A 24,536-nucleotide genomic window follows, 5' to 3' on the forward strand; every position below is an offset into this window, starting at 1 on the left:
CCTGAAGCCACGCTGCATACGCCGTTGTGTAAGCAGTCGCATGCACGGTACCTGTGCGCGTAGGCAGTTTCCTAACCAAGATTAAAACGCAGCACGCAGCTGGCTACGTTCGTATCGTGTGTAACAGTGTGTGTGTGCGTGCGAGCGTGTGTTTCCTATTGCACCCCCCCCCCCCCCACACACACACACACACACCTGGTGTGCGTGTGTGTGCTTTCTTCCAAATGCATCATGCAGATCTGTTCCTATTCCTAACACACACACACGCACACACACACACACACAAGGATTTTTCTATCGCAGTATTTTACCATAGAGCTATCGTTATGTGGTTACCGATGCTGCCCGCTGCCGATTGCGCATGCGAAAAAATAAGAGAAAAACAAAAGCTGCTAGCAATTGTGCACTCACTGCACAGTCGGCGGCATCGGAGAAAGTATTGACCGGTAACAATGTGCTAAAAAACTCTATCGTCTCATCGTGCCGTGTACCCTGACGTGACCAGAGAGGGGGGAGAGGGAAACCGGAAAAGTAGGCCTTTTAGAAACTCACTATTGGTGGTGGCAGAAGCGCCTGTATCTCTGCGCTGCTCTGGCCTCAACTAAAGGCTTTCACCGAGCTACCAACAAATAAAGCAATACATGTTTATGTGGTATCTTATACCTACGTTAAATAAGAATACATTTAAAGCTTACTTAAGTCAGTGCGAGAGAAAAGCACGTCAGAAAAATACGGGCCATGTGTTCGCTGAAGTAAGCGAGCTCCAACGAGTGATTCCTTTCCGACTTCCCCCTGTGCAGCCGACGAGGACCCAGGCGAATCGGAGGCGACAGAAGAGCACCGCTGCCAAGCGATGCAAGTGGACAGCAGGTCGGAGGAAGGCGAGCGCTCCCCGGAGGAGGACTCGTCGTACGCTCCCGGAGACAGCCAGCTGGACGGTAAGACTGATGGCGCCGACACGGTATATATAGGGCTGCGTTGGATGTGCGCACTGTGAGGTACCCGCCACACGTGTCTTGAATTTCTGTGGCAGGGAACCAAGTGAAACGAACTCGCAGCTCTGAGAGTATACTCTTCACGAATGCGCCTTGGTGTATAAATCACCTAGGTCCTATTGTCAAGGTGTGCGCTTACTGTTAATTCTATATCATGGAGGCAGCTCTACGCAAGTTTTTCGCAGAACCTTCCAGCCTATCAGGAGCTAATATCTAAACACAAAGCAAAAAAAAAAAAAAGGGTCCTCGGCTTGCCTCGTTCCGGCTTAAGTTTCCCAAATGCGCGCTACATATAACGGATCCATGGTGTCGCCCGATAGCATCAGTGCGCCAACACCACACAGGAGCCTCTGGGCTCACGTTTTGCGGCTATAGGATTCACCGGCGCAACTTACATATGTGTCTGTAGCGCGAAACAGAACAAATGTTTTTTTTTTTAGAATAGGCTTGTGTAAAATCGATTATCTCGCATCTAATAAGAATACAACTCATGGGCTGACTGGTGCGACCCCGGAAGCGTCACGCAGGGACTCCACTCGGGTTCTGTCGTGAGAGTCGGCTTGAACACAGGTGTTTAGTGAGCGAAGCGCTTCGTTCACGTCGGAGACAAGTCTTATGGCATGAGCTCCCGGATCTATCTTGTACCCATGAAAACCCATACCAAGTCTTGTGCCAAGGTTTCACAGCGTGTATTTCATCTACCTGTAAAAATGATGGCGCTCAAAAGATCTGCAAGGTCCGGGTAGCTCTCGTTCTCCAATTTGCTGCTCGCATAATGTGGAAAGTGCTCAATGTGCTCGACTACACAGCACTCAAATAACATCGGTTGCTATATATAGCTGAGTGGCCTGGGGAGCTTCGACAGAGTGAGTACCCGGAGCGCTGAGAAGCAGATGGAAGGCTCGAGCGATGGGTGAGCTGCGTCGTCTTGCGCTGTGTCAGCGCCGGCTGAGAATCAGACACGGGCCGGCGCATGCGCAGCCATGACGGCTGAGCTCTTCGACCGTACTGTAAAATAGCGAGCAAGCAGCTTCCTTTCTATCCGCTTGCGGCTTTCGTCAATATCGTAGTTGCAGCCACCTCTTTTAGAATAGAATAAAATGTTTTGTAGTGAGAGGTTATCAGTGGTTCTCTGAAATCGCGGTTCGAAGTGCAATATAAATGGTGCAGCAGCTGAGAACTAGGGGGAGCTGGGAGGCGCTCGTCCGGGCAGGGTTGCTTGATCGTTATTTACGGTACTGTTCGAAAGCCTCGGGAGAGAGGCGGCTGGTGAGTATTGGCAGTTGATGAAAGCGATAAAAAATACTGTGGGGCTCGGTAGGGACTCGCAGCGTCGGTGTGCTTAGGAACTCGCTCAATTGCGCACGAAACCCCGTTCAACTGTTATAAGGTAATACAAGAAAGTTCAATATTTAAAGGGCAGTATAACTTCTCTGTAAACCGAAGGTTGTTGAGATATTCGCCGTTGCTTCTCACTTCTAAGCCTTTCCAGTCTAATGGCTTGAATACTTCTTAGAATGCAGTGAATAGCATTGGAGAGATTGTGTCTCCTTGCCTGACCCCTTTCTTGATAGGTAACTTTCTACTTTTCTTGTGGAAAAACAAGGTAGCTGTGGAATCTTTGTAGATATTTCCCAAGATATGCAGGTATGCCTTCTGTACTCCTTGATTACGCAATGCCTCCATGGCTGCTGGTATCTCTAGTAAATCAAGTGCATTTTCATAATCTATGAAAGCAATAGAGAGAGGTTGATTGTACTCTATTTCTCAAATACTTGACGATGACATGAACGTGATCCACAGTAGAAAACCCACGCGTGAAGCCAGACTGTGAAGTCAAGTGTGGCACTGATTCTATTTGACAGTATCTTGGGGAATATTTTTTACAATATGTGGCCATGTTTGACTGTTTCCTCAATATTTTCTGTAATGATATTGGCCTGTTCGGCAACAATGGGGTTGAACCCCAGTTGGTTAACCTCCCTGCCTTTCCTCTCTCTCTCTCTCTCTGGGGTTGAATTGCAACAAAATAATGGGGACCTCAACCGAGATAGTGTAAGAGTATTGTTGAAGAAGACAAAGGTATATTGTTCAATAGCGTGGCAAGGGAACGAGAATTCATGATCGCCGGTCAGCCTCTAGAGTCCGTGCAGGAGTACGTTTATCTAGGTCAATTACTCACATGGGACCTTGATTACGAGAAGGAAATTTACAGACGAATAAAAATGGGTTGGAGTGCTCACCGCAGACATTACCGAATCCTGACTGGGAGCTTACCACTGTCTTTAAAAATAAAAGGACACAATTATTGCATTCTACCGCGCTAACATTCGGGGGGTAGACACTTGGAGGTTAACAAAGAAGCTCGAAAACAAGTTAAGGACCACGCAAAGAGTAATCGAACGAGAAATGTTAGGCGCAACGTTAAGAGACAGGCAGAAGAGCAGTATGGATTAGTGAAGCAAACGGGGACAGCTGAAGATAAAAAAAAAAGATGTGGACTTGGGCAGGCCATGTAATGCATAGGGCAGATAACCGGTGTACCACTATAGAGTTACAGAGTGTGTGCCAAAGGAAGGTAAGCACAGTCGAGGACGGCAGGAAATTAGGTGGGGTGATGAAATCAGGAAATTTTCAGGCGCTAGTTCGAATTAGACTGTGCTAATTCGCCAATTCGATAGACGATAGCCGAGTGTAACGCACGTTTTTTTGCGAGAGACAGTTACGGTACTGCACTTTTATCCTCTCTATATTTTAAAAGCCACTTACTACTAGTACGCACGTTTTCTTTGATAAATGCTTTACAGAAGCACTTCAAATTGCTTATGTAATTCACAATGTGTTGGCACTATATAACAATGTGTAGAGACTGCTCACTCATTTCCATTCCTTCGAAATAGTGTTTCGGGTTTGGGGTTCATTTCATGAAGAATACGACTGTACACACAAAGAAATGTGTATTTTCGCTGTCGCCGCAGCGTCCCAGTGTTTGCAACGCCAGACTCTGCTCCTTTGTTAAGCACGCGCGAAGTGTCAAACGGGTTTAGGCTGCTTAGCACAGCTCAGTGACACATAGAGAAATCTCTGGAGCTTTCGTTCATAAGGGCACAAAGTAAGCCACGTTGGGTGGGTGCGCATCAAATTATATACAGGTAGGAAATTCAGACGCAGCCCAGGAGACTCGATTAATTCTATCGTGGCGTCACGGAGTGCTAAAAAAATAAAGATAGAGAGAGAGAGAGAGAGAGAGAGAGAAAAGGAAAAAGGAAAAAAAAAAAAACATCCGAGGTAAAAGGAACTGGCGGGTGCTGCGAAATGCAGTGTAATATGCTCAGGTGGAGGCACCCTTGGAACGGCGGCGCTTTACATCGGCTGTGCAGAAAGAGGTTTTCTTTTCCGTCCTGTATGTTTATAAGGTCAAATAAATCAAATCAATCAATCAAATCTTTATTTCCAACGAGAATTGGGGGTGCCTTAGGTGAAAAGCGCTAATAACACCACTTGAAAATGCCTAAGGGCCCACAAACACGACAGTGGTATTAAAATCCATACCTTAAATAACAAATTTACAATAATAGAAAAAAAAATGCAGTTCAAAAAATAAATAAATAATAGGTTGTGCAAATACAACAATGGAACACTAGAACAAATGAGGTATAGGTATACTACAGGACGGTTGTACATTGTAGCTGAAATATTTGATGTTCACGTGAACACATTTCATAAAATTATGAAAAAAATAAAGGCGATACAAAGAGTAATGAAACGTTTTTGATCGTGTTCGGACAGCATATTATAAGACATTAGACAAGAGTTAGAAAAAATTTACGCATTTCTTTTTTTTGTAAACGTAGAAAAGTTGGTGTCTTTCTCTTCATTTTTATTAAGTAGGGACGGCGGTGTGAACCTAAGAGACTGCAAAAAATAGGTCGTTGGGCGAACGAGGAACAAGCCACCTGTCGGCGCTGCGGGTGCGTGAATCAGTGTAATGCACGCTTATGTCAGATGAATCTTTAATTAACACTCTAAATTGCTCCTTTACTTTACATTAAAAGAAAACACATTAAACGAAAATCGGTAAAGAATACATTAAACGAAAATCGAACTTGTGTTTCACACTGATTATCTTATAGCGAGAAAACAGTGTACGTGTAGAACTCTTGCGCGGGACGTTTGAAATATACCGAAGTGCTATTTTTTGCAATAGGTGAATTGTTTTTTTTTTGTTAGGGTTGTGGTGCCCCAGACTAATAGGCAGTAATTTATATGGGAATAAAACAGAGCATGATAAATCTGAAGTTTAGCTTTTTCTGGAAGAAAGTGCATACATCTTGACAGAACACCAGCAGCACGCGATAATGATTTAGTCAGTGATTCAATATGACACGTCCATGTCATATGAGAAGAAAAAGTCACGCCCAGAACTTTATGTTTCTCCACTATTTCAACGGGTATGCTCTCAAGCGTTAATGATTGGTTCACGTTAACCTCTGTGCCTCGGCATCTGAAAAAGACAGCGTTTGTTTTTTCGCATTTATTCGTAGGCCATTAGCAGTGGACCATTGCAGCACATCTGAAAGCGCACTTTGGGTTCTGGCAACAATTTCAGTTGGATTTTGTCCGGAAACAAAAATACTGGCGTCATCCGCGTACAGTAGGAATGAGGCATCATTGTTTATTTTAACAATATCATTTATGTAGATATTGAAGAGGATTGGTCCTAAAATGCTTCATTGAGGCACGCCTTAAGAAATGGTTTTAGAAGAAGAAAAACAAGTTAGCAACTGAAACGCATTGTTTCGTCTCAGACAGATATGAACTAAACAGTGAATTGGTTACACCACGTACCCCATAAGCGCTTAACTTCCCGAGTAAAATGTAGTGGTTTAGGGTATCGAAGGCCTTGCTACAGTTAATGAAAACACCCAGCGTAAGCTTTTTTTCTTCGATGTTCTTAATTATCAATTATTTTTAGCTAACAGCGCAGTCCGTGTAGATTGTGTAGATCTGTGCAGTGCAGTCTGTGGATAAATGAATACGTGACTTTAGCAGAGGAGGAGAAACAAGTTTTAGACCTCTGTCGCTGACTAGAGCTAATCATATTTTGATATTTCAGCAATGTTAAACTAAATCATGCGCCACCAAATCTTACTAAATCTTACCACCAGCATCGTGGTAATGACGTGCAGATTATTTATAATAGGTAGAGCGGTCTCTAAAGCAATACGGCTCGTGAAGCTTGCCGTGTGAGTACGCTTGCTTTAGTTTTCAGAGTTAGAATTCTCGTCCTTCAAATCCCGTTTAGCTATGCCGCCGAGAAGCTCAGGCATACTAGAAAGTCATCTTAAAAAGTGCATCGATCTCACATACGCGTACGTTGGCTGTACCCAGCTTAAAGCTTGTATACCTCTGGAGATATTTCGGCAGTTACCATAAATAGTCCGCTAGCGGAAGGAGTTCGTGACAGACTGCACTTTGAGTCAGCGAGGAAAACGGGAGACAGTTCAAAGGAAAATATCGCAGGTATTTAATCCGCATCCTCGGCATTTCCGATACTCTCCATCCCATGAAAGGCGCTGGTTGGCAGAAAAGCGCTCTCTGTTGCTGCAGCTTTATATTATGCTATGCGGCGTTGTGTGGCTCGGTTTATTCTTCGACTGCCTGGAGACGCCCATAAGCGACGGCGCACTGGATGAGCGAACGAAGCACGTCCCCACGCGCAGCAGCGCTGGTGTCGCCAGAGCTCGCGGTGCCCTTCTTCGTCGTGATGAGCGGTCGGAAATTGGAAGGAGTGCAGCTAGGGGCGACGATGTGACCTTGCTGCGGCGCGCAGTGACGGATGGCTGCTCTCGACCTGCGCGCAAGCGGCCGCCCCGTTTGCGCACCGAACGAGTCCGCACCCCGCTTGGCCGGGGCCGGCTCATCTGTTTCGGATTGCGAGAGCGCGTCATGAGGTGCGAAGACGCGTCCAGACGTCTCGCCGCCCAAGTGCGGAGCTCCACGCTGCGCTTACGCGCATGCCCAGCTTATACGCGACCCTGCTGACCGCGAAGGACGTGTCCCATAGATGGAAGGGTCACTTGCTTATTATCAATGCCGACAGCACTGTATCCACATTGTGGACGTCCGTGACACGGATCAACGAGAGCAAACCATCGGTTCGAGATGACGGAGTAGAAACGCCCGGAGCCAGCCGTCTCGTAACGGACGGCGCCGTCGTATTGGGACCCTGTCAGCAAGTCCGTAACTTGATGGGCCCTGCATGGGTACCTTCTGAGAGCTTGTCGAATGCTTCTAGAGTCGAATCCATCTTATCTCTAATCGACAGTACGTCAGGTAACTCGGTAGGCCTGCAGGCGAGGCAAGTTAAGGGAAGGGGTGACATGGAATTTTGTTCCACTTTAGTAGTCACTCGTTTTGTTAACTAATTACTCGCGATCATATTAAAAACCCGCAACCTATATGCGCGCGTCCCGCAGCCGGAGACGTTGAATGCGAGGAGAGAGAGAGAGGAAAGTTTCATGAAAGCTGAACGTGTCACCCTTGCTAAATGCATAACTTGCTAGTTCAGGCGAAGTTGATTGAGATTATATGAAAGGAACAAAATGAATAAATAGCAAGTCTAGATGAACAAAGGTCAGATTGTCTGTGAGTCATGACTAGAGTAAATGAGCAGCAAGCTATTCGTGACTGGGATTGCGTTCCATTTTCTTCACCCGCCCGAATCAGTCCACGTATATCAAGTAATGTTTTTTTTTTTTTTTTTTTTTTTTTTTTTTTTTTTTTTTTTGCTGCTAATGAAGCTGCGGCATAGCGCCGCCACTGACCCATCACGTGGTCAACGTCTCCAGAGAGCTTACACCCAAGGCACAATTGTGAATTCAATTTTATGACCTTAAGCAAAAACCTTCTGGGGTAGTCCACACGAAGCCTCGAGTGGTGAAAGAAGCCCTCGACCTGCTTGACCAGTCTCTGGGAGACGCTGAAGGCGCGTTGCGGATCGATGCATGTTGTAAAGAGATGCATACCGACGACGACGCTAGGTCCGGCAGGCAAGTTTCGTGCGCAATCCACTGTGCGGGACGAGATATCTGGTGGCTTCACGAGAGAACATGATCTGCGCCGTGGATTGCACAAAGAGGGCATTTTTGGCGTATAGCTTGACGGTGATTTCTCGCTATTCTGGTGATTTGCCGCAACGCATATATAGTAGTAAAGAAAAAAAAAAGGGGGGGGGGGGACAATAAATAAACTCATACAGCCCTTTTCCATGCAAGTACTACAAGAATGAGTTTACGCATTTGTTTTTTTTTATTCAACGAGTATGATCCCCTTGAACATTCCGTTTGAGTTTGGCGTCCCTGAACATCTTGTGCGTAATATTCCGAGTACCAGGGCATAGCCAGAGCAGAAGTGTCCGTCATAGGTGCAGGAGTCGGGCACTTAAGACACGTTCCAGGGTTGTCAGGTAGATCTCCATGCTCAGGTGATAGGAGGGCCACCCTAGTCCATAGCCTTTGAAGTTTCCTCCATTCGGGAAAGGTTGAAGGGAAGGAAGCAAACACATGATGGTATGTGTGTCCCGAAGGAGAATGTACTTCTGGGCATGGAGTACAACTCGAGGCTTAGGGGGAATCGGCGCTGGCGGCGTCTCAGATAAAGACGGTGAGTGAGTTATTTGGTGGGCCAAGTTGTTGAACGGACTCCGACTGTGTCCCTGAATGTATTGCACAGGGGCTGGGCAAAGATACTTTGCAATTGCATCATGATACGATACAAGATACTCGGGCAACAAGTATTTGAGATACAGATGCAAGATACTACCGCAATTATTGTATCCGCTGCGATAATTTCCATTAGTATCTTAAGATACTTCGATACATTCGCAAATTTCTTACTATAGATCTATATAATGTAGCAGCAAAGACGTATGCACAAAAGTGTTTGCTTGGACATTTCTTAACTCCGACCAACCTTGCTTCATTTGAATGAAATGTCTGTTAGTATCGCAAGATTTCTGTCTTTCTTGCTCAAAGTATAATATTTTCATTCCGAAAGAATTTACTGGGGTTGCTTTGCTGCTTAACATGAAAGCTCTTTATAAGCTGAGCTGTCAGCAGTTTTTGCTTGTCGCTTTTGTAATTGATGGGAGTCGCTGCTTTGCTTGCCGAGCAGCTAGCGCATCGCCATCTAATTACAAGATAGCAATAAGAAGCCTCTGCACAATGGCGGAAATACTGCTGTGGAGTTTTACCTTGTCCGGAAACGTATTACCGTTTACGCAATACCGGATCACTGGACAGGTGTACAGCAGCAACAACGCTGGTAACGATTTTTTTGTGTCGCATCGTGTATACAGAGAGCACATAAAGCTGCGATAACCTTTCATATTCTACTTTTCTGCTGGCGTAAAGCGTTCGTTAGCGACGTATTCATTAACGTGCAATCCATTACGATTTTTGTTCTACGAGAAAACTTGTGCAGCCCAAAAACGTTTCATACGTATTGTAGCCGCCCAACGCGTCACAGGATAGCGCCGCTATTCACATTACTGCCACTTATAGCTTCGATTACCTGGTGATTTGTAACAGTAAGAAATTTAAGGGTGAGCTAAAAAAAACAAAAGGCCGGCAGCGCGCAGTCGCGAACGTTTGTAGTTTCGCATGGTGATGTTGCGATAGCAGTATATTCTATCTTTTATACACCATACATTCTTTCATGTATCGGTAATGCAGATACTGATACACGTCTTGCCAGACGTATCATGACACAGATACAAGATATCTAAGATAGTACCTAAGATACATCTATCTTCGATACTGCATAGCACTGGCAATGCACAGTAGCGCTATAGTGAGGCGAGTCAAATTTTGAATCTATTAGTAACTTTCTTCACATCCTTCACTGCGCCAAGTGGGTCAGTGTGGATGTCAACCTCCATGCTTATGTTGTAATATTATGCGAAATTGTATGAAGTAAGAACAGGACGGGAAAGAGCAAATTTTCTCGTCTGGCGGCTCCTGACGCTCTTTCCAGTACTGTTCTTATTCATAATGTTTAGTGTGTTATCATCCCGTAACAAGTATGACAGAACTCGCCCGTCAAGAAGCAGTGAAACCTCCGTAACGTTTGGCAATGCGCTGACACACTCGATGACAATATGTATGGCTTGTACAGTCTTAACAGCAACGAATCCCGCGTTTTGGTGGTGTATATGCGTGCATAAAATTTCGGGATGACTTGGGCTTACGGAGGAGACGCGTCCTCCTTGTAGAATAACCGCTACATCCGTGTGTACATCGCGTGGCATTGATTCTGAGGGACAGTAGTCTGAACTGTTATAACGTCGTAGTACCTAGGTAACCAATGAATTGTGGTTGTCTGGCCTTCCAAATTTCCGCGTAGCTTGGACATGTATGACATTGACTTGGTAAACTTATCGACTGAGTTCATTCGAGGTTCTTTTGAGATAAGTTCGATAAGTGCGAGCGTGGGAAAAGAGACAAGTGTCAGCCTGGGAGAAGGAGTATGCAACGCAGCTCAGATGTCATCCATCTCAATTGAAGTAGACGGCGTCTTATGGCACAGCTTCTGCCAATAAAGAACTAAGCGTATATGGGACCTATACACCTTATGGCTGACGAGCCGTGGTTTGCAAAGATGTCCTGCAGATTTCAGTGTTATATATGCATTACGCCGTCAAAGTTGCTCCAACGTTAAGAAGAAAAAAATCATCGCCCAAGCACTCCGTACAGATGTTTAACCAGCGAAGCTGAAAGGGACTGACAACCGATTTTTATGGACCAAGCTTTTTTATGGCGCAACGAAAAACTCACCCTCGGTAGTGCTTACACCCTTGCAGCGGTTACTTCCAGAAGTGCGTTGTTATTTTGTAAGCAGAATTTTTCGATCTGAGCAGCCTCTAAAAAAATACGTCCCTCCTCCAGCAACGCTGAGATGTGATAACGATGCCAATAGACCGCCTCGCAAATTGAAAAAAAAAAAAAAAAAAAAAAAGCCGCCTATCGTTCTGCTTTCACCGGAGGGGGTGCAACTGTGGTTAACCACCTATATTGTCACCTCTCCAACCACTTTTAAAGGTAAATAGACTGGTACAATAAGGTTGCGTTGTTGTACAGACCTTTCTTATAGTTGTACCGCGTTTTTTCCCAAGTATTCACGCCTATACGCCATGGCTAGCTGGCCCCCGGCGTCGTTATTCTGTCGATAGACGAGCCAAGCCAACTCATCGAAAACGAAGGCGAAGGCAGCGCCACTTTTCTGCTGACTACAAACGAAGGCTTATCTGCACATTTTAATATAGAAAAAACTTATAATAGAGAGAATGTTACTGCATTTCCATATACCGCGTACACTAGTTGAAGGTCACGTGGTAGACCTCGTAAGTATGTTCATATTTTTGCCGCGTGGGGCGCCAAAGGTCATTTTTTGCGACTTTTAGTGAAGAATTAAAGATATACGAGTAAGTCCACGTGTAATGAGAAAAACAGGGCCCGTTCTAGCCAATACGATAGATGATCTTTCCATCAGCTGGGTTATATCAATTAATGTTCTGAGCGGTTGTCTGTCCCTTTAAACGTGCGGCCCCGGTGTTTATGACTGGGTTAATCCCGATGGTTCATTAAAGTATTTCTCAATTATTGGTTACGTCTTTGTGTTTCTTAATGAGGTTACACACATGTTCGGCTGCGATGGAGAGAACGACGTCACTGACGGTATGCCCGCAGTCCGCCTATGTCGCTTGCGTTCGATGTCTCGAGTGTTCTTGGCGGCGTGGTTAGCAGCATTCGCCCGCCATTGCCGCTTGCGACTCTTCAAAATTAAATTGCTTCAAAATTAAATCTGTCCGTCACGTAAGACAATGAATGGCTCATACGCCCTTAAGCAATGGCTCATACCCCCGTAAACGCGGCCTCCCCATTACGACGGCAGAAGAGGAGTGAAATTCTACGCAGGAATCATGGAGGAAGAAAAATATAGGAGGGAGGGAGCATCACGTCACGCAGCGAGCCTTGGCAAGCGAACGCTTCGTGTAGCCAGCAGTGGTGGCCCAACAAGTGACCTCTTGCGTCGAGATCACGGAGAATCGAGATTTGCCGAGACGTTTGGTTACCGGTAGTTTTTATTCGCTGCGCGCTCGGCCGGCAGCTGCTCACATGCAGGAAGGGAAAAGACCTTTCCTTGCTTTGTTTTTTTAAATGCGAAGCATTTCTTGGCGCACATTTGCTACTTTGACAGCATCTGTCTATCTAGCCGCCTACGACTTTGTGCTCTCATGGTCGTTTCGTTAACTTGGTATGTACCAGAATTGGTAGAGTGTGACAGCAGTGTATGACGAACATAAGTGATAGGTCATGACTAGAGACCGGATTTTAGGCAAATGCCTTTTTTGTTCCTTGAGCTCCTATCGCCCCAATTTGATATATGAGCATGAATTAGAAGGTAAGAAGGGCTTTTATAGTGCTTTTATAGTGACTATAAACGCCTGTTTTGGCGTTAGTGCCTAAATGCCTATAAATGCCTATAAATGCCTATTTTCAATATCGGCGCCTATATGAACACTATTTAGCCTCAAGTTTCGCTTTCAAGTGCAGTTAGAGACCGTTATTCATGTTACCGGACAACATTGACTGTTCGGAACGTTATGACGTTCAACCAACTTTCGGAAAACAACCGCTAGCAGCAGTTCCGCCGCGTTTGGCGAATGCGAAGCCGCGGTGAGCCGCGTCAGGGGAAAGGAGAGTAAAGAGCAAAATAAGAAAGAAAAATGTGATGTGCACGTGGCTTTTGTTTTGTTTGTAATTTATTTTAAGGTGTTCACTGCCCGTCGAGCGTTCCTTCTCAGCGTACAAGATCATTCTCAGTGACAAGAGGAACAATTTTGAATCCAAAAATCTGGGGATGGTGGCAGTTTGCTATTTGTCAAGGTACGTTAACAGCGCAATTAAGGCTACCAGAGGGGACAGAAGAGAGAACAAAGCGCTGTACTTCCAACAGTTTATTTTCTTTCCAGAAAGCATCGCTATTTATGCAGTCGTACAATAGCACACCAACCATGCGCAGAACGCCACGACAAAACCACACAAAATTCAACGTGGTGATAGCCCAAGGTATTTGATCTCCTTGTCAGTGGGAGCGACAGAGGGGCTACTGACGCAACCATCCCTTAAACGTAGAATTTCGCCCGCTTCGATTATCTCCCGTGTAACACGGTCTCTGTGTTTCGCGACGATACATTTTTTTTTTAAATCTTGGTCTGCATCCACGTGCGCAGCAGTGGGCAGAAAGCCATCCCTGTTTTGCGCGGTCTACATTATACTTGTGTTCCTTCAGCCTTTCATTTATGCAGCGGTCCGTCTGTCCGATATAATATTTGCCACAAGACGATAGGAATCCGGTAAACGACGTTGTCCACGCAATCTATTGGTTTCTTTTGATGTGCGATACGGCACTCTCGTTTTAATGAAGGCTGAAGGAACACAAGTATAATGTAGACCGCCCAAAACAGGGATGGCTTTCTGCCCACTGCTGCGCATGTGGATGCAGACCAAGATTTTTAAAAAAATGTATCGTCGCGAAACACAGAGACCGTGTTACACGGGAGATAATCGAAGCGGCAGAAATTCTACGTTTAAGGGATGGTTGCGTCAGTAGCCCCTCTGTCGCTCCCACTGACAAGGAGATCAAATACCTTGGGCTATCACCACGTTGAATTTTGTGTGGTTTTGTCGTGGCGTTCTGCGCATGGTTGGTGTGCTATTGTACGACTGCATAAATAGCGATGCTTTCTGGAAAGAAAATAAACTGTTGGAAGTACAGCGCTCTGTTCTCTCTTCTGTCTCTTCTGGTGGCCTTGCACTGTTAACCTACCTTGACGCATGTTTTACCAACAAGCCCAATCTCACACCCTTCTTAGTTTGCTATTGTTTCCACAATCTTCATAGTGATTCTTAGACTACGTTCCGCCTGCTCTCCAAACAGATTTCTTCAAACACATGCACTTCAAATGGGCGGAAGTGTATTTCACAGTGTTGGGGTGTTTTGCCTGTACAATTCCGGTAATTTCATTGCATATGAGAAAATTGCCAGAGTTGTACCTAACAGTCCTCATTAAGAACATGTTAATTTCTTAATAAATTGTAGTCTCTCTAGCATTTATTATTTGTCAGTTTTTGTTGTGTCTTAATTTAATTGCGTCCGGCAGACATAAAGTAGCGCTTTTTTTAATCAGTATTCTCAGCTTTCCAATATTCTTTTTCATGCTTGTTTCACTTTATGCAACGCTCAAGTACAGTGGCCATTGAACATGAATATGAGCAGTGTGCTTGTTGAATTACGCCAAATGATCGTCACTAGTCCAGCAGTGTTATGGGACAATTGCACGGCTATGTTCAACTGTTGGCGCCTTTGTGCCCTCATCAACTATAACATTTCTTGTTTTCCTGTCGTAGATACAGGTCGCGCACCTCTTCGTTTAAAATTATGTACATTTATGTAAAAATTTATTGTGCCTATATTTATGGCGTTGGAGGCCTAAAACGTTGCTTTGCCTGCCTATTTTTGGCGCCTAAAACGCTCTCTTTTAATGCCTAAAGATCCGGCCTCTAGTCATGACGTAAATGTCATGACTTGCGTGTCATGTTGGTGATGAAAATGACCAAGCGAAAAAGATTAACACTCAAAAACCACTGAAATGGGTTCGGACCAGGGTACTAAGTGAAGTAAACACTACAGGATGCTGGTAGAAGTCATAGTCATGAGCGTGACTCAGCAAAAATGGCAATGACTCAGCGAAAAAAACCGGCAGATCTCACGCCCTGTGGGAATCGATGTTATGCGAAGCAGTGTGCGGGGAGCCTACCAAGCTAGCGAAACGACCATGAGAGCACCAAGACGTAGGAGGCTCTTTCATGACCTACATGACACGCATGTCATGACCTTTATGTCATGAGTCCTCAGGAGTCCCTTGAGCTACAGCCAAGAGACCTTAGGGCGAAAGCCTTAGTCATACTCGTGACTATGACTTCTACCACCATCCTTTTTTCCCCTTGTTTTTGTTTGTGTTTATTTCAAGAGTATCAAATAGTTTCGAATGGGTATTGAAAAAAAAAATTCAACCGGGAGTATTAAAACCTACCGCGCGCTCTGACGTTTCCTCCGTGCTCTGACGTTTTCATCATGTGTTGGGCCACCACAGTCGGCGACAATCGCGTTGCGGTACGCTTCCTCCTATATTTTCCTTCCTCCATGGCTGGAATGATGAACGGCAACGGAGCCACCTGTCAAAGAAGAAGACGACGACGAACGCGGGAGCAGTGATACGCGGGAGCGCGTGCCGAGCACGCGTGGCCTATCCCCCACAATGGGTTGTGCCATTGATTGAGGCATCATCATCATCATCATCATCATCATCATCATCATCATCATCATCAACGAGCACGAGCGCAACCCGAGGGGCGCCAACGAGCCAGCTGCGGAAGAAGACGTCGATGCTCGAGCCAATGCTGCTGATGATAGTTTTCTGTACACAGGCGATGGACAGAAGCTTTTAGATGCGAGAGCATCTTATGCTCGGGGCAGTGTCCGTTCTGCGGCGGCCGCACCCATACTGCGCATGCGCATCTCTCCCTCATTCTCCTCTCCTACGCAGGTGTGTGCTCTCCTCCCCTCTCCCCCTAACCGCCACAGGTGCGGTGCAGCAAATAATTGCATATAACTCTCTCTCCCTCTCTCTCGCTAAGGGTACGCCGGTATGCGGCGCAAGTGTCGCGGCGCAGTATAAAGCGCGCGTTCGCTGTGCTTCCGTCATTCGCTCTCTTGCAACGATGTGCGAAACGCCATGAACAACGTCAACGTGGGCGCTAGTTGCAGCGGCAGCGCCACCGCCGCGGAGCAGAGGAAGGCTCGGGAAGCCGAACGTAAACGTCAACGTTTCAAACTCGACCCTCTGCAGCAAGACCCATTGACGCTACACTTCACCGACCACAAAGCCATCGTCTTCAAGATACCGCGCGCACCGACGCTAAGAATCACGTACGATCTCTAAATAAAGACGCAACAACCCCGTACAAACGTCTCCTCTCTTCTCAATACATTCTCTCACTCTAACTTTCATTGGGTTGTGTTGCCAAGTGAGATGAAACGGAAACTCAATGCTTTCGCATCTCTCGATGCAAACTCGATGCTTTCGCGATGCTTTCGCATCCCACCATGGTTGCCCGTAGGGGGAGATGATGTGATTTTTCGTTTCGCCTAGCCATATAAAGCTTCGCTTAAAAAAATAAAAAGAAGAAAAAAACTGTAGGGCAGGTGGATTCATTGTCGGCTTTTAAGCGAAGCTTTATAGGCTCATAAGTTTCGGCGGTGGTGGTGGTGGTGTCACGCTGAAAAGTGGGCCGATCCTGGTGATAGTGCAGAAAGGCTCCAAGCTCAATGGCACATACCAAGGACAAAAAAGGAAGAAAAAGAGAGAGAAGGAAAGAACCAAAGAGAGAAATAGGGAAATAGAGAGAGAGAAAGAAACAAACAAAGAGAGAAAGAGAATAAGTAGATGAGTAAACTCGGTAGGCGAACAAGCTGCTTATGTGTCTCTAATGTCCCATATTGTCACGCGCAGAATGTTTTTGCTTTTGCAGATTACCATTTTGCACCGGATTAACCTTACGTTACCCTGACGAAGGTCACATACACACACGACAATTTTCGCTTACCCCCATTTTCTCGACAGGGGAAGGGCTGCTGATTTTATGCTGATTCCTGGGATTGTGGTGAATACGTTCCATGCACGGAGAGAAAAACCGCGGAAGAATTTCAGCTGGAACAGGGCGTTGACAATTCGGGACGTGCGTCATGGCTTGCAAAGACGCGATCGCGGCAAACTGATGCCCGTAAAGTTGCATTCGGGAGTCCAGTTCCGAGGCGTTCCTGCGTCTCATGTTGGGATGCTCGTGTATCGTGTTTCACAATATGCTCCCACTGTGGATGTGAACTTCGGTAGCTCGAAGCAATTTTGGATCGCTTCAGCTTGCATACTCTCGATGAGCTATATAGGCCAAGTCTATAGGAAGTGTGGCTGCAGTGCTGAAAGATTGCAATACAGCTACTCACTTAAGAGAGTCTTATTAGGATGACGGAGGGTGAGACAGAACAGCCCCACGTAGTGCCTGTCAACATGCGCAGAATGCACAAGAGAGAAGTACGTCTTTTCTTCAATCGCCGAACGTGTGGAATCCAAGACAAAGAATCGAATCTTACGCCCAGGAATGTAGTTTTGCCCATAGGGTATCGTCGCAACCCAATGTCTTCAACAGGTATGGGGAGACTTCGCGTCTCTTGAGTGGAATAGCTGGGCACAATTCAGGAGCAGCAACACCCGGACCACAGTGAATTCCAGGTATCTCGACAGTGCCGAAATCGTCATTTGTATAGTCTTCCACGTCGATTGCGACGATGTTTACCTGACTCCAAGGTGTGCCCCGCACATGGGCGGCAAGTATGAATGTAATGCTCAGGCAGGTAAAGAAATTTTAACTCCCTGTGGGGGAACCATTTTAACATCCTCAAGGCAGATGCTGAAAAGGGTATACGGCTCAGAATACCGCCTTGAGAAATTTCTTGCGTGATCTCGTGTCAATTGTGTCTCCAGCTGGTGTTGACACATAAGCAAATGTCCCACGCAGATAATTACACAATTATCTATAAATTCGGCCGCGCACTATAGCAGGCACGTCCCAGCGAATAGCCTTGACGTATATTGTGATGTTTTCTCGCAAGGCAATATTTGTTGAAAAAAAAGACAATAACGCTGCCGAATGCTTGCACGCCATTAATGAAAATAGTGATGCCGCGGAAAAGCTATCACCTAGACAGAATTAGTGACGACGCGTCGGTTTCTCAACGGCGGCCCCCGATGGCCCCTGGGCCGCTCGGTGTCCGAGCGACGTGATCAGCCGAGACAGCGTCCCCGATACCCAGAATCGGCCGCGGAGCCCGCGCTCCGGGGCGCACGCGACAGAACGGTACGCTGACTGGTGCGGGGGCGAGGAGGGGAGCCGCGGATCGTGATTTATAAGTCTCGCCGTCAGGGGGACGCCTTGTTTTTGCCCTGGGCTCCCATGGAACGGCGTCACCGCCGGGAAGAGCGAGCGACGGGGAGCGCGCTTCGGCGCTGTTTCCAATTGATGGATGACTTCTCAGAGAGCTCTTTGCCGCTGTCCGCTTTGGTTTAGTGCGGCTTTCGGCGGTCGAGGAGGGGGGGGGGGGGGGGGGGGCGAGCAAGGGCGGCATTTCTAGGTGCAGTTGCCTTGCTGGGAAGCCCCCAGGGACCGACCTCGCGTCGCCGCGGCTTAGCCTCCGGCTGACGCTGAATGCGCGCCGTAAAACCGTGCAATCAGGCACTGGGATTAGAAGTTCGCGGCGCCGTAGGCTCGGGTCACCGGGCTCTGGACAGGGCCCGCCAATGCAGGACCCCCAGTGTGTGTGGGGCGCTGCTTGGAATCGGCCGCAGGGGCCGACCTGCGATGCTTAACAGCCACTCATGCGTGCTTGCCTCAGTGACAGCCGATCGACACTTGTCACGGTCCGCCATGCAATCAGGCACTCAGCTGCCGGCACGCTCCGTGGCACGCGGTCTTTTCTGCCCGTGCGTGAGCTTCTCCTCAACGCGGACGACCGAGGCGAATACTAGAACCCTGGCATAACGGCTGGGTAAATTCATTCACTGGTTGAGACATTTCGGAGATAATATGCCAATGGTGTGATATTTATTGATAGTGGCGCGAAAGTATTTCTTCTACTGGAGTGTACATCTTCCTCCTTGTAATGCTCATAAAAAAGCTCATAAAAAGTAATAATAATTGGCGAGACGACAGAAGAGGGTATATATGTGACAAGTTCCTCACCTACTTTAGATAAGTGGGTTTTAAAATGTATGAAAAGATTCCTTCACGGCTGCTGCTGACGCAATCTGGCAGGGGGTGAATGCAGACAAGTTCTTGCTTTGGATGCACGTTAGAGAACCCCAGGTGTTCTAAATTAATCTGGAGCTTACACTTACGGTGCATCTCATTGTCCGGGAGTTGCTTTGGCAAGTGAAACGCCATAGTTGCCATTATTATTATTATTATTATTATTATTATTATTATTATTATTATTATTATTATTATTATTATTATTATTATTATTATTATTATTATTATTATTATTATTATTATTATTATTATTATTGGCCTCCGTGGGGTGAGGCAAGATCGTTCCGTCCGAGGGCGCTGCCTTTCCGACTGTGCTTGACGCAGTGGCCTGGCTGTCCTCAACGATGGGAAACCGACGTTTTGCGGGAGAATCACGTGCAGTACTTTAGGTGTTGTTATACCCACCTCGTATCTGCAGCAACCGGGTTCGTAGACACTGAGTATGCATAGTTGTGACCCCTTACCTCCCTACACTCTAATAGCGCACTGTGTGCAGTATAACGCTATATGTTTCCGCTGGATTTGGTAAGTATTAAACGTCGCAGTTAAGGAATCCGACCACTCACAGTTGGAGCATGATCACTTCGTCACCATGTTCGCCGAACCAAGGAGTACAGCTTCAAATATGCGAGGTTATCTCAGTCGTCGGCGATAAATGCTACGACAACGAGATTAATTTATGCTGGTTTCGGTCCTGGAAGAGGGGCGGGGCTCAGTGGGCATGGGGAGGTTGACGCCTTACAGCCGCAGGCGTACACCTTACATCCGCAGCACGAACTTTATTCTAAGACTACATGCGAGCAAGTTTGGGTTTATATTGTTTCTGAGTTCGGTCTTCGTTAAAATATGTGAAAAAGGATATTTAATTCGGCATTTTATATACGAAGAGGGAATTACCAGCGTCAAGAGAGAGGCTCGCGTCAGCCGTTTAGGCACGTACCGTTGCCACTTCGGAATTGTAACGGAGTTTAACCACTTCTCTATCTGTCCTTCCGCCAACTGTGCCGAAAATTGCACGCTTTGCACTTGCTTGTTACCCCGTGGTGATTGGCGCAGTAAGAGCCCCGAGCTTGTCCTCGACTAACTATAAGTCAGCCTGCGTCTTTCCGCTCGCACCTACGTTTTTTTTTTTTTTCCAGTAAATACCACGATGGTCAAAAAGACATATCTTCTATTTAGGTGCGAAGCAGCTTATGCGCCCGGGCTCTCGGCGTCTCCTGTCTTAATCGTCGCCGCCGTCGTAGTCACGGTAAGCAAGCGGCTCGTGCTCGCGCTCGGCACGCGCTCGTGCCACTGCTCCCGCGTTCGTCGTCGTCGTCTTCCACAGCTGGCTGCGTTGCCGCTCATCATTCCAGCGTAGAATTTCACTTCTGTTCTGCCGTCGTAATGGTGAGGCCGCGTTTACGGGGTTATGAGCCATTGCTTAAGGCAGTATGAGCCCATTAGCGGTGCATCACTGCAATGCTTCGCACCTCCCCAGGTTTCACGTTAGTGGAGCTGCATTTCGCTCAATGGGTCATTCGAGCACCGAGTTTTTGGGTGATTTATTCACACATATTTTTTCCAGCAGACCTGTCGGTCGCTGAATATCAAGACATCTAGTGAGGGTGCGACGTGCGCCTTTGCTGGATGCCCGTCAAGTATGGCCTGACATTGCGCCCACACGACGTGGCGTTACGGGTGCGCACATATTTGAAATTTCGAATGCGAATCGAACAGCCATTGCTATTCGATTCGGAAAATCACTGTTCGAAGTTGTAGATTGTTTGTTCCGTTCAGATATTTGTTCCGTTCTCTTGGCACAACATTTTACGCTTTTTTTTTTTTTTAGAAGCCTGATGCAAGCGGATAGTGGGGACAGACGATTTAGAATAATTCTGCTATAGGAGAGCCGTGGTGGTTGCCCAAAGGAACCAGTTTTTTGAGCGAATGCATATAGAGGAGATAACTAGTGCACAATAGTTTTCAGTCGTTCGCCGTCTCGATTGATTTAACACACTATATTATTTGATCAATGTTACTATAATTACATTTCTTGAACACTCCATTCAAGTAGCACTATACCACTGTAGCGTATTCCAATTAGGCCTTTCAAATAGCACTACATGCATGCGGTGATGTGCTGTTCTTTTGTTTCATTACTGTCATTGTCATGGAGCATCAGGATACGATCACCTTTGCTTTGTTTCTATAAGCTTCTCAGTTGGCCTCTCATCCAACTGTTACCTGCAATTAGGTCTATCGAATAACCTTTTGTTTCCGAATATACTCTCACTTTCACTTTGTTTAAAAAGTAAAAAAAAATATTGCAGTGGCTTAGCTCGGCTATGCCAGGATATACGTAGCGTTAGCAAAGGTTCAGCTGATTATTCTTAGCTTTCCTGGTTGTCTAGATTGTCAAGGATTAGCTTGATTGTCATGCTTACTGCTGCTCCAATGACACACACGCGGTATACGTATTATGTGGCACATGTATTCATTCCTCCTACGCTCAACCGCTAATTGCCAGGCAACTACTTCGGGATCCGATGAGTCAAGCTTCTCCGTTCTTCTGCGCTGTTGAGCAGCATTTGCGCTCTCCTTCTCCATGGCTATAACACACTGGCAAACGCCAGTCAGAAGCGCAGCGGCTCCAGCGCAGTGTCAGACGGCGACTGCACAGCGAGCGCGCGCCGGCGCCAGTGCGTCTACCACGGCTACGACGTCACTCCTCTGGAATGCGCAGACCGGCGGCGGTGAGTCGCGCGCGGCGGCGGCGGAGTGCGCGAGAGGTGCCGGCTCCGGTGGCTCCGGTGCGCAAGCCGTGTGACATCACTGATCCTTGCGCATGCGCAGCACGGCTCTTGATGTGCCGCGCGAAACGGGCTTATGGGGTTTTACGTGCCAAAACCAGTTCTGATTATGAGGCACGCCGTAGTGGGGACTCCGGAAATTTGGACCACCTGGGGTTCTTTAACGTGCACCGAAATCTAAGTACACGGGTCTTTCGCATTTCGCCCCCATCGAAATGCGGCCGCCATGGCCGGGACTCGATCCCGCGACCTCGTGCTCAGCAGCCCAACACCATAGCCACTGAGAAACCGCGGCGGGTCGATTTGCTGTTCGAACCCTCTACGTGGCGTTAGTGCATTTATCACGTCGAGCAAGGTGCTCCTAGCTTTCTGACAGAACATGAAAAATACGCAATTTCATGCATAGCAGTTCGAGCGTGCTGCTGCTCGCAAGTGGTCGAAGCACAGGAACACATTAAAAGTGCACACGGTGAGGCACACATGCAAGGCTCGTAAATGACATATCGCTCATGGTAGTAGCAGAAATGGAGATCAGAAGCGCGCCGAAATATAAATTCGAAGCAAAGATAAACCAGTCAAGGAGTGAACGTTAATTTCTATGCATCTGCAGGCAGAATGCAGAACCGAAACTTCACCGAAAACGGTTCTGTTCCGGTTCAACTCCGTAGCGAAAAAGTAACGGTTCAAACTGGTTCGAACCACTTCAAGTTCAACGTGCAAGTGAGCGTTCAATACTGATTGCTATAGTCGGATAACTTCTTGCCAGATTAATTGATTTTTTGTTATGAATATCTACGCAAGCCCGAACAGAAAAGCAATCGCTAAGTGAGGTACACAAGCAACATCGGCACATGTCTTCTTTTTGTCATTTTAGTGCATATATCTCCACAACCCTGTCTACTTACCCATAGTTCTTCTCAGTTGTTTCCAAGTCATGCACCCTGTTCATGAATCTGCCATTTTTATTGTTCGATTTTCGCAAGCAAACTATGTTTTCTCGCATAAGTGCTCCGAAATCGACGCGGTTAGCGATCCTGTCTGGCTCGTCTGATTGACGAGGCAGTGCAGAGACTTTCAGTGCGTCGATGGTGGAGAGATGGTCTTGGGCACTCTGGTGCAGGCTCTGACCAGGGACCGGAACCTCCCTGCGACGCGGCTCGGGCAGCCGGGGAGGACGAGGACAGGCCACCGTTCCACTGCGACGGCTGCGGCCTGGCTCTCGACAGCGTGCACAGCTTGCTGCTCCACAGGAACGTCGACTGCAGCCGCGGTGAGCCACGCGTCGCTTCGGGAACTCGCGGAGCGCCGCTCCCCGGACTCGGGACAGCCGCGGCCTCGGGGCTCTCCCGGGTACCGCGGACGGCCGCTCCAATTGGGTGGCATGTGCGACACCTGCATGAATGTATAGATGGATGAGTGGTTTGATTTGGAAGGTATCGTGGGCATGGCCCCTTTTAAACGGAGCGGTGGTTGGTACCACCAAGGTTGCTATTTTTTACCTTTCAGCTGGGCTTGTCGCTCGCCTTTCAGATCCGTAGTTCGTGCTATGAAATCATCGAATGTTAAAGTATTCGACTGCCCTAAAAAATTAATGTCTTGTCACTCTTTGTGTACTCTACCTTTACACCCCCAGTCCTATAGGCGTCCTGTACTATCCCCCCCCCCCCCCTCGTTTCATTCACATTTCCCGCATACTGTCATTTAGGACAGGGTGACTACGCCTTCATTCGCCCCAGCTGTGAGAGTCCACATGGCGCTGCCTATAAGAACCCCTGCGTCGTCCCAAAATGCTGGAGCGGCACAAAACAATCACTGTAACAGAAGAGTGGCGCGCGGCAGCACAGAACCAGCAGCTTCAGTCATGTCATCTGTCACGAAATTCTGCCGTATTGCAAAATTTTGTAATGACAGCGTTTTGAGCCAATCAGAGAGGCCGTAGCATCCCTGTGGTCAAGTCAGGCGATGGCATGAATCAGACAAGATGGCGAAATCGACAATATTATAATTGCGTAACTTGACAGTTTCCAATGCCTGGAAATACCATGCTGGACAGCGGATGTCTAAAAACTACAGATGTGAGGCTTCCTTGTACTGTAAATCATCTGAAAATTTCGCTTGAAGTTCAAGGGTTAATTTCAGGGCTAGTAGAAACTTGGCCATATTTTGCCAAGCAGCAACCAACCGTTACGGACAGGGTAGTTCTTTTTCCTGCGTCCTGCCATTTAAAAGCACGCCCATGCGGTATCGCGTGTGCCACATGGTACATATTGCGCGACGACGCATATGCATAGCCAGCCCATAGCCAGCTACACCACTTTAATTTAATCAATCGGGCCTCTCGGTTCCATTTCTTCTCGTTCATTACATAATGAGGGCTCGAATCCGGCAACATCGATGCCTTCAGGTAGCATATGTGGTTTTATTGACCAGTTGCCTTCACCCCAAAAGATCACGTACTCGTGACGCCTGCGGAAGAAAGGATGTTCTACATCCGCCGCCTAGGTTTGTGAGTGATGGCGCTGGCTAACACTCCCAGGGTTAGTTCTAGTTGTAAAAACATAACTACCCCAGAAAGTGGATGGGAAAACGGCGTCGCGGTAGCTCAATGGTAAGAGCATCGCACGCGTAATGCGAAGACGTGGGATCGTTCCCCACCTGCGGCCAGTTGTTTTTTCATCCATTTTCATGTCCATTAATTCATAATTTCTTTAATTCAATTAGTAAGCACAAATAATTTCCCCTATGTTGTCCTTGGTGTC

At 47.0% G+C, this 24,536-nt stretch overlaps 1 protein-coding gene across 1 annotated transcript in view; it reads left to right on the top strand.

Moving 5' to 3' along the window:
* LOC119432403 (zinc finger protein 423) overlaps positions 1–24,536 on the top strand; it is a 145,345-nt gene that overhangs the window by 16,036 nt on the left and 104,773 nt on the right. The window contains exons 2-3 of the mRNA XM_049670917.1: positions 801–938; positions 22,898–23,047. Coding sequence (XP_049526874.1) covers positions 801–938; positions 22,898–23,047 — 288 coding nt within the window. The remainder of the gene's footprint in view (positions 1–800; positions 939–22,897; positions 23,048–24,536) is intronic.

The sequence above is a fragment of the Dermacentor silvarum genome, chromosome 1 (assembly GCF_013339745.2).
Source record: "Dermacentor silvarum isolate Dsil-2018 chromosome 1, BIME_Dsil_1.4, whole genome shotgun sequence".
Taxonomy (NCBI): domain Eukaryota; kingdom Metazoa; phylum Arthropoda; class Arachnida; order Ixodida; family Ixodidae; genus Dermacentor; species Dermacentor silvarum.